Here is a 15,717-nt window from a genome sequence, read left to right on the forward strand (position 1 = left end):
AATTTCAAATATTTGTATATGTGTGTGTGGTTTTTTTTTTTTTTTTTTTTTTTTTTTTTTTTTTTTTTTTAATGTTGATATTTTAAGTTCTTTTTTTATTAAATTTTGTATAATTTAAAAATTTTAACTACTACTAAAAAAAAAAAAAAAAATCTTAAACCTATCATTGTAGGTTGTGGGACCATCAAATTAATATGAAAGAGATGGTTTTATACATTAGTCTCGTCAGATGGTGGAATCTTTGAGTTTGATTTAGCCATTGGTAGTGCTCTTCACCTAAAAGTGCAAGTTGCTTCAATTATTTTGTTGAAAGTGTACATCTTTAATTATCTCTGACTATGCATTGATCACGTGGTAGAAGACTAAACACCTCTAGCTAGCAAATAGCAATCGACACGTACCATGTATATGCTTGACTCTAGTTTAAACTTTACAAAACGAAAGCCAAGTGGAACTGTTTAATTGATTGTTACAGGCTTATAGACTGAGGTTTTATGCCGCAAAGATACCAATATATACCCTACAAGAAATGTTAGTTTATTTCCAATATGCCGAAAGTTTTCCTTATCATCTTGACTATTCTCAAACTTATCATCTTTCTCTTGAATTATACTTTACTGGTAATTGCTTAGCAATTTCTTTCAATTTTCCAAAGAAAAGTTAGTTTCCAATTCCAACTATATCACCTTGATTAATTTATTCACGAACTTAACTATCATCACCTCGCAACTTGCTAATTTTTTTTTTTTCTTTTCTTTTCTTTTCCCCTTTTTTCCCAATCGAACCTTTCTAGAATACAGAGTTTATAACAAGATGAACTTTCCAATAATGTTTGTCATTACTCATTATGTTCAAATTGATTAGATAATAATTAATGAAAAAAATGAATGGTCGGTTGAACTAGGCCTTTGAGATTGATCGTGTCTGAGAAAGTGAGAGAATAGTCAAAACATGCATGCATGTCACTTGTTAATATTCCGTACATACTGTAGATGCCTTTCGTACATGTTCTAGCTGTTGACTTTTCCACTAAAATTTCTCATTTTTCTATATATATATATATATATATATACACGCAAGTGCCGTACGTTTTTTTTTTCATGTAATTTGCTGAACATTTTCTTACCAATCCGATTGTGTCCTAATCAACTCTAATACTTTGCAATGTGTCTTTTAAGTTCACACTTGAGCACAAATAATCCAAATGAAGAGTCATAACTTGGCGCTTCGCCGGAACACACCACAAGTCAGTCCAACAACCAGTTGGCTTCTCACTACTGCACATTAGCAAAAATAAATAAAAGACTGAATAGCCAACTTCATGCAAATTTCTCCATCGGTTTCCTTTGTAGGGAATTTAACTGAAATCCCAACCTGTGAGAAACAAAAAAAAAAAATAGAGAAAATACATATCAAAGAAAGCAATCAAATGCACAAGACAATATTTACGTGGTTTGGCAATTTGCCTACGTCTACGGAGTTGCAGAGATTTTACTATTATCAAGGAAAAAGAAAATTCAAGGTGCGGCTACAATATTTTTCACAACTTAAAAACACAGCAACAACCCTATAAAACCCTAATCACCAAAGTCGGTTCCACAATGGGCTAAACGAGCCAAAAAAAAAATTTCTCGAGGGCACTGCCCCCGAACCCCCACGAGACTTATCCATAAGCACTCTAGCTTAGGCCTATTGGCCCAAGTTTCCACTCCATGGACTAAGTCTTAATAAATCTCCCATTAAAAACCATGCAATATTATTCGGGATCGGATCAGGTCGGGTCGTCAAACCAAATCAAACAAAACTAGGCTCCACAAAACCCAACAAATCTCCCACTTGGAGACTAGTTCAATCACCAACATCAACTACAATCCTCCAAACACACAATCCCCTCATCCCTGCAACTCATCCTCCTATCCTCAAGCTAGAAGGTCAAGTGAAGCTGCACATAGTTTCAGCTTCTGAATAGTGACACCCTTAGTCAACATGTCTATCGAGTTCTTAAATCCACAAATCTTCTCAAGTATTACCAACTTATCTTCAACAAGGTAACGGATAAAGTGGCATTTTGTCTATATATGCTTCGACTTTGAATGAAAAGCCGAATTTTTGGCAAGAAAAATGCACTTTGACTGTCACTGTGTACAATGCCCATCTCCTGCTTCTTACCCAATTCATCTAAGAAACCATGTAGCCAAATCATCTCCTTTCCAGCTTCAGTTGCTACAACATACTCAGCTTCTGTAGTAGACAAAGTAACAATCTTCTGTAGATTTAAAGCCTACGATATAGCTGTACCACCCAGAGTAAAAACAAACCCAGTAGTACTCTTTCTACTATCAATATCACCAGTAAAATCAGCATCTACATAACTCTGCAGTTTCAAACTTGCACTTGTGAAGCAAAGACATGTATCTGATGAACCCTTCAGATATCTCAGAATCCACTTGACTGCCTCCCAATGTTACTTTCCAGGCCTACTCAAGAATCTGCTTACAACTCCCACTACATGTGCAATGTCTGGCCTTGTACATACCATAACATACATCAAGCTGCCAATAACTGAGGCATAGGGCAACTTGCTCATATGGTCCCTTTCTTCTTCTGTCTTCGGTGACTGTTCTTTACTTAGTTTGAAATGACTACCCAAGGGCGTGCTCACTGATTTAGCTTCATTCATGTTGAACCTGCTGAGAACCTTCTTCACATACTCTGATTGTGAAAGCTTCAATGTACTATTAGTCTTGTCTCTAATAATTCTCATACCAAGGATTTGCTTTGCAGCTCCCAAATCCTTCATTGCAAACTATTTGGACAACTGCTTCTTCAGATTATTAATTTTTTCAATGCTAGACCCTGCAATAAGCATATCATCCACATACAACAGTAATATGGTGTAAGAATTGTCAAAAAACTTAACATAGCAACAGTAATCAGCTTCACATCTCTTGAACCCAATTCTATGTATAAAACTGTCAAATTTCTTGTACCATTGTTTAGGAGTTTGTTTTAGGCCATACAAGCTCTTTCTTAGTTTGCAAACTAGATTCTCTTGTCCCTAAACAATGAACCCTTCTGGTTGAATCATGTAAAGGTCTTCTTCTAAGTCACCATGAAGGAATGATGTCTTCATATCTAACTGCTCAAGATGTAATTTTTCTACAACCACCATTCCCAGTACCATTCTGATTGTTGACATCTTCACAACTGGAGAAAATATTTCTGTGTAGTCAATGCCTTCCTTCTGTTGGAACCCTTTAACAACTAATCTGGCCTTGTAACGTTTGCTACCATCATACTCATTTTTTATTTTGTATACCCACTTGTTGTGCAAAGCCTTCTTTCCTACTAGCAATTCAGTCAATTCTCATATCTGATTCCCCAACAAGAAATCCATCTCATCCTTCATGGCTAACTCCCACTTGTTTGAATTCTCATCTTGCATGGCTTCATCATAACACTCTGGCTCACCACCATCAGTCAACAGGAGATAATTTAAAACAGGTGAATAACGCTGTGGAGGTCTAATGTTCCTAGAAGATCTGCGAACTTTAGCTACAGGTGTACTCAGATCTACCTGTGAATTTACATTCTCCTTATCTCCTTCACCCCTTTTCTGGACAGTACTTTCAGTCAATTCATCTAAGTTGACAAATTCAAATTTCTTTTTATCTATTTCTGTAACATCTAACACTACAGTTGACCTGTCTTTGTACATAACATGTTCATTAAATATTACATTTCTGCTTCTGATGATTTTCCTGTTTTGTTCATCCCAAAACTTATAACTAAATTTCTCATCACCATAGCCAATGAAAAAAAATATTTTAGACTTTGCATCAAGTTTACTACGAGCATTAGAATCAACATGAACATAAGAAACACAACCAAAAACTTTTAAATGTGAAAACTTTACCTTTTTACCGCTCCAAACCTCCTCAGGAAGTCTGAACTCCATATGAACTGATGGTCCTCGGTTTATCAAGTAAGCTGTAGTGATAACAACATCAGCCCAGAAAGTTTTTGGTAGTCCAGCATGCAACCTCATACTTTTAGCACGCTCATTGAGAGTTCTATTCATGCGCTCAGCCATACCATTCTACTGTGGTGTCCCAGGAATGGTCTTCTCCATCCTAATTTCATGTGCAGCACAATACTCACTAAAACCTCCATCTGACCTCAAACATTTTGCTTTCAAACCTGTTTTTGTCTCAACCATGGCCTTCCACTTCTTAAAAGTTTCAAATACATCAGATTTATTTTTCAGAAAATAAACCCATACCTTTCTGTTTGAGTCATCAATAAAGGTGATATAGTACCTTGAACCTCCAAGGGATGCAACTGGAGAAGGCCCCCACAAATCAGTGTGTACTAATTCCAATTTTTCAGCCTTTGGTGTCCTGCCAGTTTCAAGAAGCTCATCTTTTTCTGCTTTCCTAAAATGCAACTTTCACACATGTCAAAATCAATAGACTTCAATTCTGGTAGTTTTCTTTTTAACAGTAACATCTTCATCCCTTTCTCACTTATGTGACCAAGTCTGCGGTGTCATAGGCTTGTATCAATACTTGCATCAGCAACTGCAATTGTATCTCTTGGACATGAGGTCATATACAGAGTACCGGTCTTCTTTCCACAAGCCAATACCTTAACTCCCTTTGTAACCTTCCAAGTACCACCAACAAATAGTATTGCATGTCCTTCATCGTCAAGTTGTCCAACAGAAATTAGATTCCTCCTCAGGTCAGGAATATGTCGAATCTTCTCCAGTAACCAAACAAATCCATTGGGCAACAATATCTGAACGTCTCCCATACCTACAACATCCAAGGCTGAACCATCAACCAAATATACCTTACCAAAATCACCTGCAACATAATTTTGTATGATTTCTCGGTGTGGAATGGTATGAAACGAAACTCCTGAATCCAAAACTCAATCATCAAGTGGACTGTCTACTGCAAGAAGTAATGCATCCTATACCTCTTCTGTTACAACATTAGTAGAATCATCTTCATTCTTCTTCTTAAGACTTTTGCATTGCCTCCTAAAGTGACCTGTTTTCCCACAGTTCTAACATTGTACTTGTTGGCCTGATCTAGATTTACTTTTGTTCCGATTAGAATTTCTGGATTTTGATCTGCCTTGATTTGAATTTCTGTCATTATCTCTGCCTTTTGTCTCAAGGTTTAGGACAGAACCAGATCCTGAGGTTTCGCCTGCATCTCTTCGATGAATCTCCTCAATCAGAATTAAATCTCGTATATCATTGTACTTAAGCTTTTCCTTTCCTGTAGAATTGCTTACTGCCATCCTCATTGCCTCCCAACTGTTTGGCAAAGAAGCCAAGACGATCAGAGCACGAATCTCATCATCAAAATCAATTTTTACAGATGACAATTGATTTGTGATAGTATTAAATTTATTCAGATGTTGTGCTACTGATGCATTCTCTGCCATCTTCAAATTTAACAATTTCTTCATCAGATGCACCTTGTTATTTGCGGATGACTTTTCATACATACCGGACAAAGCCTTCATCAGATCTGCTGTGGTCTTCTCCTTTACAACATTGTGTGTAACAGACTTAGACAGAGTTAACCTAATAACTCCTAGAACCTGTCTGTCAAGAAACGCCCATTCCTCAGCCTTCATACTCTTAGGTTTCGTCCCCAAAAGAGGCAGATGCAATTTCCTCCCATAGAGATAATCTTCAATCTACATCCTCCAATATGCAAAGTCTATGCCATCAAACTTTTCTATTCCAGACGCCTTTCCTGCTTCCTCTACCATTGCTCCCACTCAAACCTAACCCTAAGCTCTAATACCAGTTGTAGGGAATTTAACTGAAATCCCAACATGTGAGAAACAAAAAAAAAAAAAAATAGAGAAAACACATGTCAAAGAAAGCAATCAAACGCACAAGACAATATTTACATGGTTTGGCAATTTGTCTATGTCCACAGAGTTGCAGAGATTTCACTATTATCAGGGAAAAAGAAAATTCAACATGCGGCTACAATATTTTTCACAACTTAAAAACATGGCAACAACCCTATAAAACCCTAATCACCAAAGTCGGTTCCACAATGGGCTAAGCCTCAATAAATCTCCCATTAAAAACCACGTAATATTATTCAGGTCAGGTCAGGTCGTCGAACCGGATAAAACAAAACTAGGCTCCACAAAACCCAACATCCTTTATCCTTCATTTGGTATTAAATAACTCTTCCTCGTGTAGATTTAAACTCTTTTTTAATAGGTAAAGCTCGACACATAAGATTTTAAATGGCATATAGTGTAGATTGAGAACTCAAGATTCGTTCTAATACAATGTTAAATTACTAATTACTTCAAAATTTTAAATTATTAGGAGATAATAAATTTAATCATTTAACCACATAATTCTATCACTCACAAATCATGTGAAACTTATAACAGTAGCCTAAGCTTCCATCATACGACTTCTCTTTTGATAGGATTAAAAATAGATGATCTCCAAATTAGAGCCTTGTCACAACTTATTTCTAAGCAAAAAAAAAAGAAAAAGAAAAATACTTTTTATTCTTTATTTTTTATCCTAACATCAATAGATATCTAAAGACCACTTTGTTAAAAGCACTTTGCTACGTTAAAGTCCAAAGTCATTAGGCTCGTTTGAATAGTATCGATTAAGCTTTCTATTTCTAACACCTCTCAAATCTTCCTCTATATATCAAGTGACAATACCACTATCATGACAGCATCTTCAAGACCACAACTAAGCATCACGAAAAGTCCAGTACCAGAAATTTTTACCATCGAAAAACCAAATAACTAAATATATATGATGCTTTGGAACTTAAATATTGATAAAAGAGAAGATGAAAAGATTTAGAGAAAGGTTAGATGAGTTGATAATTTGTCACAAAGGTGACATGTTTCTCTTCCATTTTAAAAGATAACAGTTTGTCTTTTGTTGTTTGTTTTAGTTTATTTAAATTTTTATTAAAATTAATTTCAAATCTTAAGATTTACATTGTTTTTTTTTTTCACCAGGTCAGGTTCATGGGTTGGCCCTGTTTAGTATTAAATAATTTGTTTGATACTGACAACTATGCCTAAAACATTATAATCCATAATGACTTTCTCTTCTCATCATTCATCAATGGCCGATGTTTTTCATACTAAAATACTAACTTGTCATTTAAGATTCATTAACCATTGGAAAAATTCCTAGCAATAGCTTGAGCTTCTATCACATAGCTTTTCCTTTTGGGAGGATTAAAAATACATGATCCTCAAAGTGCCATGTCACAAATTATTTTTAAGCAATAATTTTTGTTTTTCATAACATCATTTGATAACAACATTTATGCTCTATATCTAAAGACTACTTTATTATTATTTTTTTCTCTCTAAATTTGTTATGTTAAAGTCCAACATCATTTTGGTATACGTTATTGTCAGTTTCTTTAAAACTTTCTCCTCTTTCTCCGTGTGTGTGTTAAAATACTTAGTATTCTCAACCAAAAAAAAAAAAAAAAAAAGTCCAACATCATTTGGTTCGTTTTAATAGTGTCAATTGAGATTTCTTTTCTATGATTTATTAATTCTTCTATCAACTTATTATCTAATCTTTCTCTCAATCTTTAATGGTTGATTTGGACGGGAGAAAAAGTTGAAGGATGGAAAAATAAGAAAGAAAAATTAAATTAGAGTTTTTATCATTTAGTTGGAAATTTGGGTGGATGGAAAATGATGGGTATCCTCCAAAATTGGAAGAAAAATGGGGAGGAAAATGTGTGACAGATGCAAAAGACATTGTTACCCCTATTACCTCAATATTTTAGACTATAATAAGCATACTAAAAATTTAATTTCAATTCTTCCACTCTCCCATCCTTTCTATCAAATACACATAGTGGAAAACTAAAATATTTTCTATTTTCACAATATTTTCTATTCCCTCACTTTTTCATCATCCCAACCAAACTCTTTTATTATTATTTTAGTTCCATAGATTCAGATTTGGTTATTTGGTTTCCTTGATCGTGAAATTTAAAATTTTCCGTGATTGTACTTTAAATTTTTCACATTACTTAGTTGTGATTTTGAAGATGTGGTCACGATAGTGGTATTGTCACAAAGGTGACATGTTTCATTCCTTTTTTTTTTAAGATTAAAGTTTTTCTTTTGCTGTTTGTTTTAGTTATATCAAACTTTTTTGTTAAAATTTATGTGAAATTTTAAGAATTGAATTGCTTAATTTGTTTCATTAATGTTTGTGTTATGAGTTTTGTTGTCATAGTTATAGGATAGTCTCTCCTTTCGTGATAACGTTAATGGAACAATCACAACAACGATCATAGTAGTTGGAATTTAATATAGTCTAGACACATGTTCCACCGCCCGCATAGACTTGGGTTAAGTCCATGTGGGTTGGACCCTGTCTACCCACATTAAGAGTAGAGACTTAAAAGAAGAATTCTTGAATTAGTGCCTTCAGTTCACACTTGAGTCAATACATGTTATTATGTCACTTGTGACTCACATTTTAGTCAATACATGTCAGTATCAGTCAATACATGTTATTATGTCACTTGTGACCGTTACATGCATCAGCAACAAATCTCACAATTTGTTGAGGTGGTAGATTGATTAGTGCAACGTTACTTTCATTCGAATCATCACTATTTTCATTTTTATTATACACCATTCATAGGAACAATTTGTTGAGGTGGTAGATTGATTAGTGCAACGTTACTTTCATTCGAATCATCACTATTTTCATTTTTATTATACACCATTCATAACAAATCACCTTAGCAATTATGAAAAATATTATAAAATTTGTTGTCATAGATTTATTGCTACTCACAAAGCTTACTTTCATCACCACTGCTTTCACTTTTATTATATACCAATTATAACATATCACCTTAACAATTATGAAAAATATTGTGAAATTTATTGTCTTTAGATTTATAGTTACTCACAAAGCTTACTTTCCTAGTGTTCTCGTATGCTGTTGGCTTGTTTCTGTCAGTATTTTCCATAATATACATAGATTCTCTAAAGTATATATATACACACATACGTGTATGTATGAATCTATCTACACAAGTTAGTAGATATTAACTTCCTGAAATAGCAAATTAATATGTATGGACTTGTCAACTCAATCTATCTACCAGTTATGTAAGCCTCTAATAAACACTAATATCCTCAGTCAATGCGAACACATTTTAGCTGATACAGTGTTTCCTCCACAATATAATCCTTAACCATGTTTTATTAATTCCAAAATTGACACATTGAGCATCAGTTTTGTTGCCTCAGCTATACAAAATTAATTTTAGCAATCTTACATGGGAAACATGCTTGTTACGACTTTCTTGGACAAAATGGGCTTTTGCCCTTTTCCACAAAACTAATTAGTCTTTTGCCCTTCTTCCCAAACTAAATAGGGAAATGCCCCTCTTTTGAAACTCGACTTTCTCAAAATCGAGTTAAAAAAAAAAAAAATTTATAAAGCCCTATAGTGACGTTTTTAAGGACCTATAGTGACGTCTGAAGAACCTATAGTGACGTTTTATAACTTGATATTATAGGTCCTTAAAAACGTCACTATAGGTCCTTAAAAACGTCACTATAGGGTTTAACTCGATTTTGAAAAAGTCGAGTTTCAAAAGAGGGGCATTTCCATATTTAGTTTGGAAAGAAGGGCAAAAGGCTAATTAGTTTTGTAGAAAAGGGCAGAAGCCCATTTTGTCCCGACTTTCTTATTAGTCTATAGTTCACCAAAAAATCTCAAGCGATGCAATAAAGGGTCCACCCTAATAATTATTTGGATTCTAGTTATTTGTTCTTGAATAAATCCATGCACAGAGAAGCCATCCCCAACATACAAACAAAACAAACATTAACAATATGGAAATTCGGCCTGGAAGACATCAAATCATTCGTGTCTTGGTAAGATATATATAAACAAAGTTTCCAAGATAAGTAATTCTAAGTTTCCACGATAAGTAATTCTATGCCAAAGCCAAACTTATACTAGCGAATTAAAAGATCATCATTTCTATTTAACTGTTGCATGTATCACTTGGAAAAACACAATGGGCGACCTCCATAACTTTTGTTACTTCATGCCTTGTATCAATGTAAAACTTAATACAACAATAAAAAGAATGCCTGCAATGCATAGAAGAAGTGGAGCATCAATGGCACTACCAACAATACAAGTTGCCGAATTCCGGCCAAATTTACAGACTTCCCGAAAATTATCCCAGAAAAAACTGTATCTAACTTCCCCCCCATCCCCCCCTTTTTTTTCCTTTTTCTTTTTGGCTAGTGTAATCCATCGAAAGTACCTGGCATTAACCAGAAAGAGTAAATCAGACTCATCAGGGAAAAGAGGCAATGCATGAATTTGATACTACATGAATCAAGGGGAAGCTTTGAATGTAACATGGACCAATTTTGATTTAAAAAGAAAGGAGAGATTTTTTTTTTTTTTTTTTATAAGTTTGATGGTTTTTAGACCCCTTAAACAATTGATTTAACCTAGGTAATTAGCTAAGTTGTTACTTAGTCCAATTAAACAAGTCTAAGTTACCACAATAACAAGATCAAATCATGCAAAGCAGCGGAAAATAAATAATGCAAGATATGATCACCTAGGAAACCAAACTGGTAAAAACCTGGGGAGGATTTGACCTAACTATCCTCAAGGTAAACTTGAATCCACTATTTTGAAAGAATCGAAGTTCATACAATAAGACTTACAAGCCCCCACGCTCGACTTCTTATTGTTACCAAGCAGTAGAACTTACTAACACGACCACGTGCAAACTTCGAATCCACAGACTCCGAATCCACAGACTCCTTCTCTCTTGGATTCACCACCAGATACAAGCACACCCGCTTGTGTTTTCTTTAACCTTCAATGGCAACAACTGAATTGATCATTAAGGCGTAGATAAATCTTCTCCTTGAAAACCCTAAGTTTGTGTAAAGGAAAGCTCCTCTAGATCTCACAAGAGATTTACACAAACCGCAATTATAAGCAACACTAAAACGTGGTTAGGGTTTGCCTTTTATACTTAGGACAAAAAAGAAACCCTAAAAACATTTTTAAAACACTTAGGGCTGAGTTGGAAAATTCTGCAGAAAATCATTCTGCCCGAGCTTCGATCGATTGATCGATCGAGCCAGGCCGAAAGGCATAATACTTTCCTGCTTTAACTCGATTCCAACTTTAACTCGATTCCAACTTTACATAAAAGAACAACTTTGAGTTAGACTAAAACACTTCTAAACACATTGTTTTGATCATGGTTTGCCAACAATACAAATTAGAGTTCTAAATACATAAAATCCTAAGACTTTAGAACCTAACAAAGTTAAAAAAGAAAGGAGAGAATTGTGAGGAACATGTAATTGATAACTATCATTTGTCAGATATTTATTAATTTCTCAAATTATAAGTACAAAATAAAGTTCGGGAGGAAGAGTTCATCCATACTTCAATACAAGTATCAGACACAATACATGTTATGACATGATCATGATGTAATAATCCTTTTACAGCCAATGAGCTCTAGCTCAAATGGCACTTCCTTCCCCCATGAGAATGGGTGAAGGGAGATTGGGAGTTCAAAACCCATTGGGAGCAGGTGTCACTTAAAATCCATTTTTTTTAAGTTCCCTTTTCCAAGTGACTCCTCAAGAAAAATTGAATTGCTTTAACAAGCTAAAAAAAAAAAAAAAAAAAAAAAAAAAAAAAGCATCATCTTATAACTTTATGTTGCTTACATATGACCTGTGCTAACGGTAATCTAGAAGTACTATAAACTTACAGCAGCATGCTTGTCAGATGCAATAATTCCAGATTATTCAGGTTCATCTGCAATACTCCAAATCATCCTAAAAGAGATTGTACATGATAGGGAACACATCTCACCAAAGTTGCTCTAAAAGTGTAAACGGCAATTTATCAAGGGTTTAAGAATGTCTATTATCAGAATACCAGAACAGAGAAACGAAGAATAGGAATAGAAGGTAGGCAAGCTTTAAAAAGCGCAGCTTTTTCTCCAATCTCAGCTGGCTATAGATCTCGGTTACGTCAACCAAGTGCTGTTGCTTCACGTACCTGATCAGAGGGAAAAAAAAGGTTGGGGGGGGGGGGTTTGGTTATAAATCATCTCAGATGCATTGTTTGAACTGGGGCCTGATTATGATTTTGCAAATACTTGCTATTTTCTATTTAAGGTCAAATCTGAAAATGCATGCATGTGTGCAAGCACTTGCCCATGTTAAATCAGCTATAAATGATAGAAAGTGTTCTAGAGAGGACAATAATAGAACTTTTGTGAGATTCAAAATGTCATGTGTTGATTGATATGTGACCTCCACTGAAGAGGCAGGGGAGAAGGCATTTGAGTCCTAATCTTGGTCACCCAAATTTATGAGCATGATTAAATCTACAATAAACTTTCTAGGGAATTCATAACAACTTTCCTCTTAATCCAGGACACAACCTCCTTGGTCATAGTGGAAGGGTAGACAATGCTTATAGGTAATGTTATTTTCTGATAACACCACATTTTATGAGAACTATACCTTCTTAAAGAAAGATTTTAAAATCCAAAGTTAAAACTGACACTTTCTTTTCATTCCATTTCACTTGACAAAAAGGAATATTTGTCCTTCCAGAGTCTGGCTAAATAAAAGAAGGGCATACTTGGGGTATAAAAAAGGTCATTTTTAGCATGAAATCAGCAAATAAGTTTAGTGTCAAGGGAAATCACTTAAAAGTGTGGGAAATCATCATCGTTTATCAAACCCAGGGCCAAGTCTTGTAGATTATTAAACCTCAAGGGAGATCGTTGTAGTATTTTTCACTTGATTAACCATTGACAATGAAGGATCATACGTCTCTATCATTTCAAAATAAGATATATACTTTTTTGTTTAAAAGACAATGCATTAAAATGATGTCCCCATAAAAATTTGGATTTCCTAAATAAAACCAACAAAAAAAAATGCAGGTAGTACCAAACTCCATGGAAATGTCAAAGGCAATCGACACTTACCATGCATATGCTTGACTCTGGTTTAAACTTTACAAAACGAAAGTCGGATTAGCTGTTTAATTGATTGTTATAGCTTATAGACTGAGGTTTTATGCCGTAAAGATATCAATATATACCCTACAAGAAATGTTAGTTAATTTCCAATATGCCGAAATTTTTCCTTATCAACTTGACTATTCTCAAACTTATCATGATCATCTTTTACAATGAAGGATCATACCTCTCTATCATTTCAAAATAAGATATATACCTTTTTGTTTAAAAGACAATGCATTAAAATGATGTCCCCTTTGAAAAGTTGGATTTCCTAAATAGAACCAACAAAAAGGAATGCAGGTAGTACCAATCTCCATGGAAATGTCATAGGCAGTCAACACTTACCATGCATATGCTTGACTCTGGTTTAACCTTTACAAAACGAAAGTCGGATGAGCTGTTTAATTGATTGTTATAGCTTATAGACTGAGGTTTTATGCCGTAAAAATACCAATATATATCCTACAAGAAATGTTAGTTAATTTCCAATATGCCGAAAGTTTTCCTTATCAACTTGACTATTCTCAAACTTATCATGATCATCTTTTTCTTGAATTATACTTTACTGGTAATTGCTTAGCACTTTCTCTACATGTGAAATTAAAATTAATCTGTGCATCGCACAAGCATACTATTAGTTTGATTAGTAAACTATGGAATATGAATATGAATATTATCCACTATAAGAGTTTGTATGTAAACTCAAATCCTTGGATCATTCTATGTTATCCTCCAATCTATTTAATTTATTCCAATGTGCTTTCTTTTTTTATTTGTATCTTAAAAATAGTGGTGGAGATTGATTTACATTCGTTGTTTAAGAGATTTTTTGAACTTCTACTTCAAAAACCAATCAAATCCCATGTCATGCGGGTGTGTTTAGAAGTTGTTGTATATGTCTCTTTTATGTTGCATGCACCTCAACTATAACTGTAATGAGAACAAAAGTTGCTCGGAACTAGGTTTCAGAATCTTGATTGGAGATCGAACAAAACCCAAATTGTAACTGAACAAGTGATACACCATAAAATTTAATTAAAAAAAAAAAAAACAAACAAACAAACCAAAGGTCAAAAGATTTTGGTTGTTTGACAGAAATAGATGTTCTAGTGCCATGTCATATAGAAATTGATTTTAAAGAATTTCATCATCTGAAAACCCAATAGGAAGTTGGGTCCTAGAAATGGTTGGGAAGTGAAAAAAGAAAAGAGAAGGTTGTACACAATGCATTAAGCTCTTGCTTTTGCAGGGTCTTGAGAGAGACAATAATTGTCTTTTGTATCCAATATATGCATCCCCCATTTCATGACTGGATCCACACGTTTGTAAGAGGGGATGCATATATTAAATGCCTGAGATCCTTCTTCTAGGAGAGTTGGGTGTTTAGCCCTTATTTTATTTGACAAAGAGGATTCAAAAATGATGTGGGTTTGCTGGAATCAGCCTCTCCACACAAAAGAGGTGAGTTTTGGGGGGATATCACCTGCCAATCACCTCTCATAGACCTCACAAAAATGGGAGTTTTGTAAACTGGTTTGATCTTATAAGGAATTAAAAAAAAGTTGCCAACTTTCTGCATGTTGTATACTTATGTTTTGCATGCCTTTATATCTTCTTCCCATATATACAAGAGACCTGAGGAATTAGTGTGGGGCTTGTAGAATTAACTGGAGCATATTTGAGAGGTAGATCAGAAATAGATTATATATATATAGGCATAAACACACATGCACAAACACCTATAATTTGATAGGAAAAGAATAATTTGTCTTAAAAAAATGAAGTACAGCAGGTCTTCAATATGGGGTGTTTCTGGGTGTATACGCTCTGAAAGACCAACAAAACTATGAAAAATGCAGTCTATGAAATCTACAATATCACTTGGTCTTTCTGCATCTACTGACAGCCAATGAAATAGGGAGCCGATAAACATTAATTAACCCTCACAATCGACGAATCCTACCCCTTAGAAGTTCTTTTAAGAAATAGAGAATGGGTTTTTCTTGATGAGTACTTTGTCAGTACATTGGGAAATCAAAATAAAGAAAGAATAAAATCTTCTTGGTTGTACTAAATCAATATCCGTTCTATGTATTTAAGGTCTCTTCTTATTGTTTTCTTGTAGGGTCGTTTTGAGATACTTTCGTTGTCCAGATCTTTCATGCCGATCGAGACTCAAGGGACAAGGAGCAGGTCAGGTGGGATGAGTGTCACTTTGGCAAGCCCTGATGGCCATGTTGTTGGCAGTGGAGTTGCTGGACTCCTGGTAGCTGCCAGTCCTGTGCAGGTAAGCCTTTTTATGTTTATGTTTCAATTGGGTGTGGTGGGTTAAATTAGCTTAGAAGCAGCAACTGGGAGCGTATGGTTGATTGTCCACTTGCCTTCACTAGGATTGGAACATGGTTATGCTAGGTTCTAAGACTTTAGGAACTAATATATTAGAACTTCAATTTAGTTTAGGTTTAGATTTGCTCAAAGTTTGGTCTAAATTAAGTTCAGAATCAAGTAATTGCAGGAAATTACTATTCAATTTCTACAAGACTCGGTCGATCGAAAATTAAATTCGATAGATCGAAAGTTGCAGATTAGCAAAAATCAGCAA

The 15,717-nt window shown here is 34.6% G+C and overlaps 2 protein-coding genes across 6 annotated transcripts in view; one reads left to right on the plus strand and one right to left on the minus strand.

Moving 5' to 3' along the window:
- LOC126697098 (protein cornichon homolog 4-like) overlaps positions 1-15,717 on the minus strand; it is a 98,594-nt gene that overhangs the window by 38,704 nt on the left and 44,173 nt on the right. The window contains exon 4 of one of the 3 annotated variants that reach the window (XM_050393942.1): positions 11,844-11,910. The exons of 1 other annotated variant lie outside the window; for it this stretch is intronic. In XM_050393942.1, coding sequence (XP_050249899.1) covers positions 11,877-11,910 — 34 coding nt within the window. In that variant the 3' untranslated portion in view covers positions 11,844-11,876. Of the gene's footprint in view, positions 1-10,332; positions 10,356-11,843; positions 11,911-15,717 lie in introns of those variants that run through there. One more of the 3 variants, XM_050393941.1, reaches the window with a different exon arrangement.
- LOC126697097 (pheromone-processing carboxypeptidase KEX1-like) overlaps positions 1-15,717 on the plus strand; it is a 54,313-nt gene that overhangs the window by 22,822 nt on the left and 15,774 nt on the right. The window lies entirely within an intron of this gene.

This window comes from Quercus robur, chromosome 8 (genome assembly GCF_932294415.1).
Source record: "Quercus robur chromosome 8, dhQueRobu3.1, whole genome shotgun sequence".
NCBI classification, from domain to species: Eukaryota; Viridiplantae; Streptophyta; class Magnoliopsida; order Fagales; family Fagaceae; genus Quercus; species Quercus robur.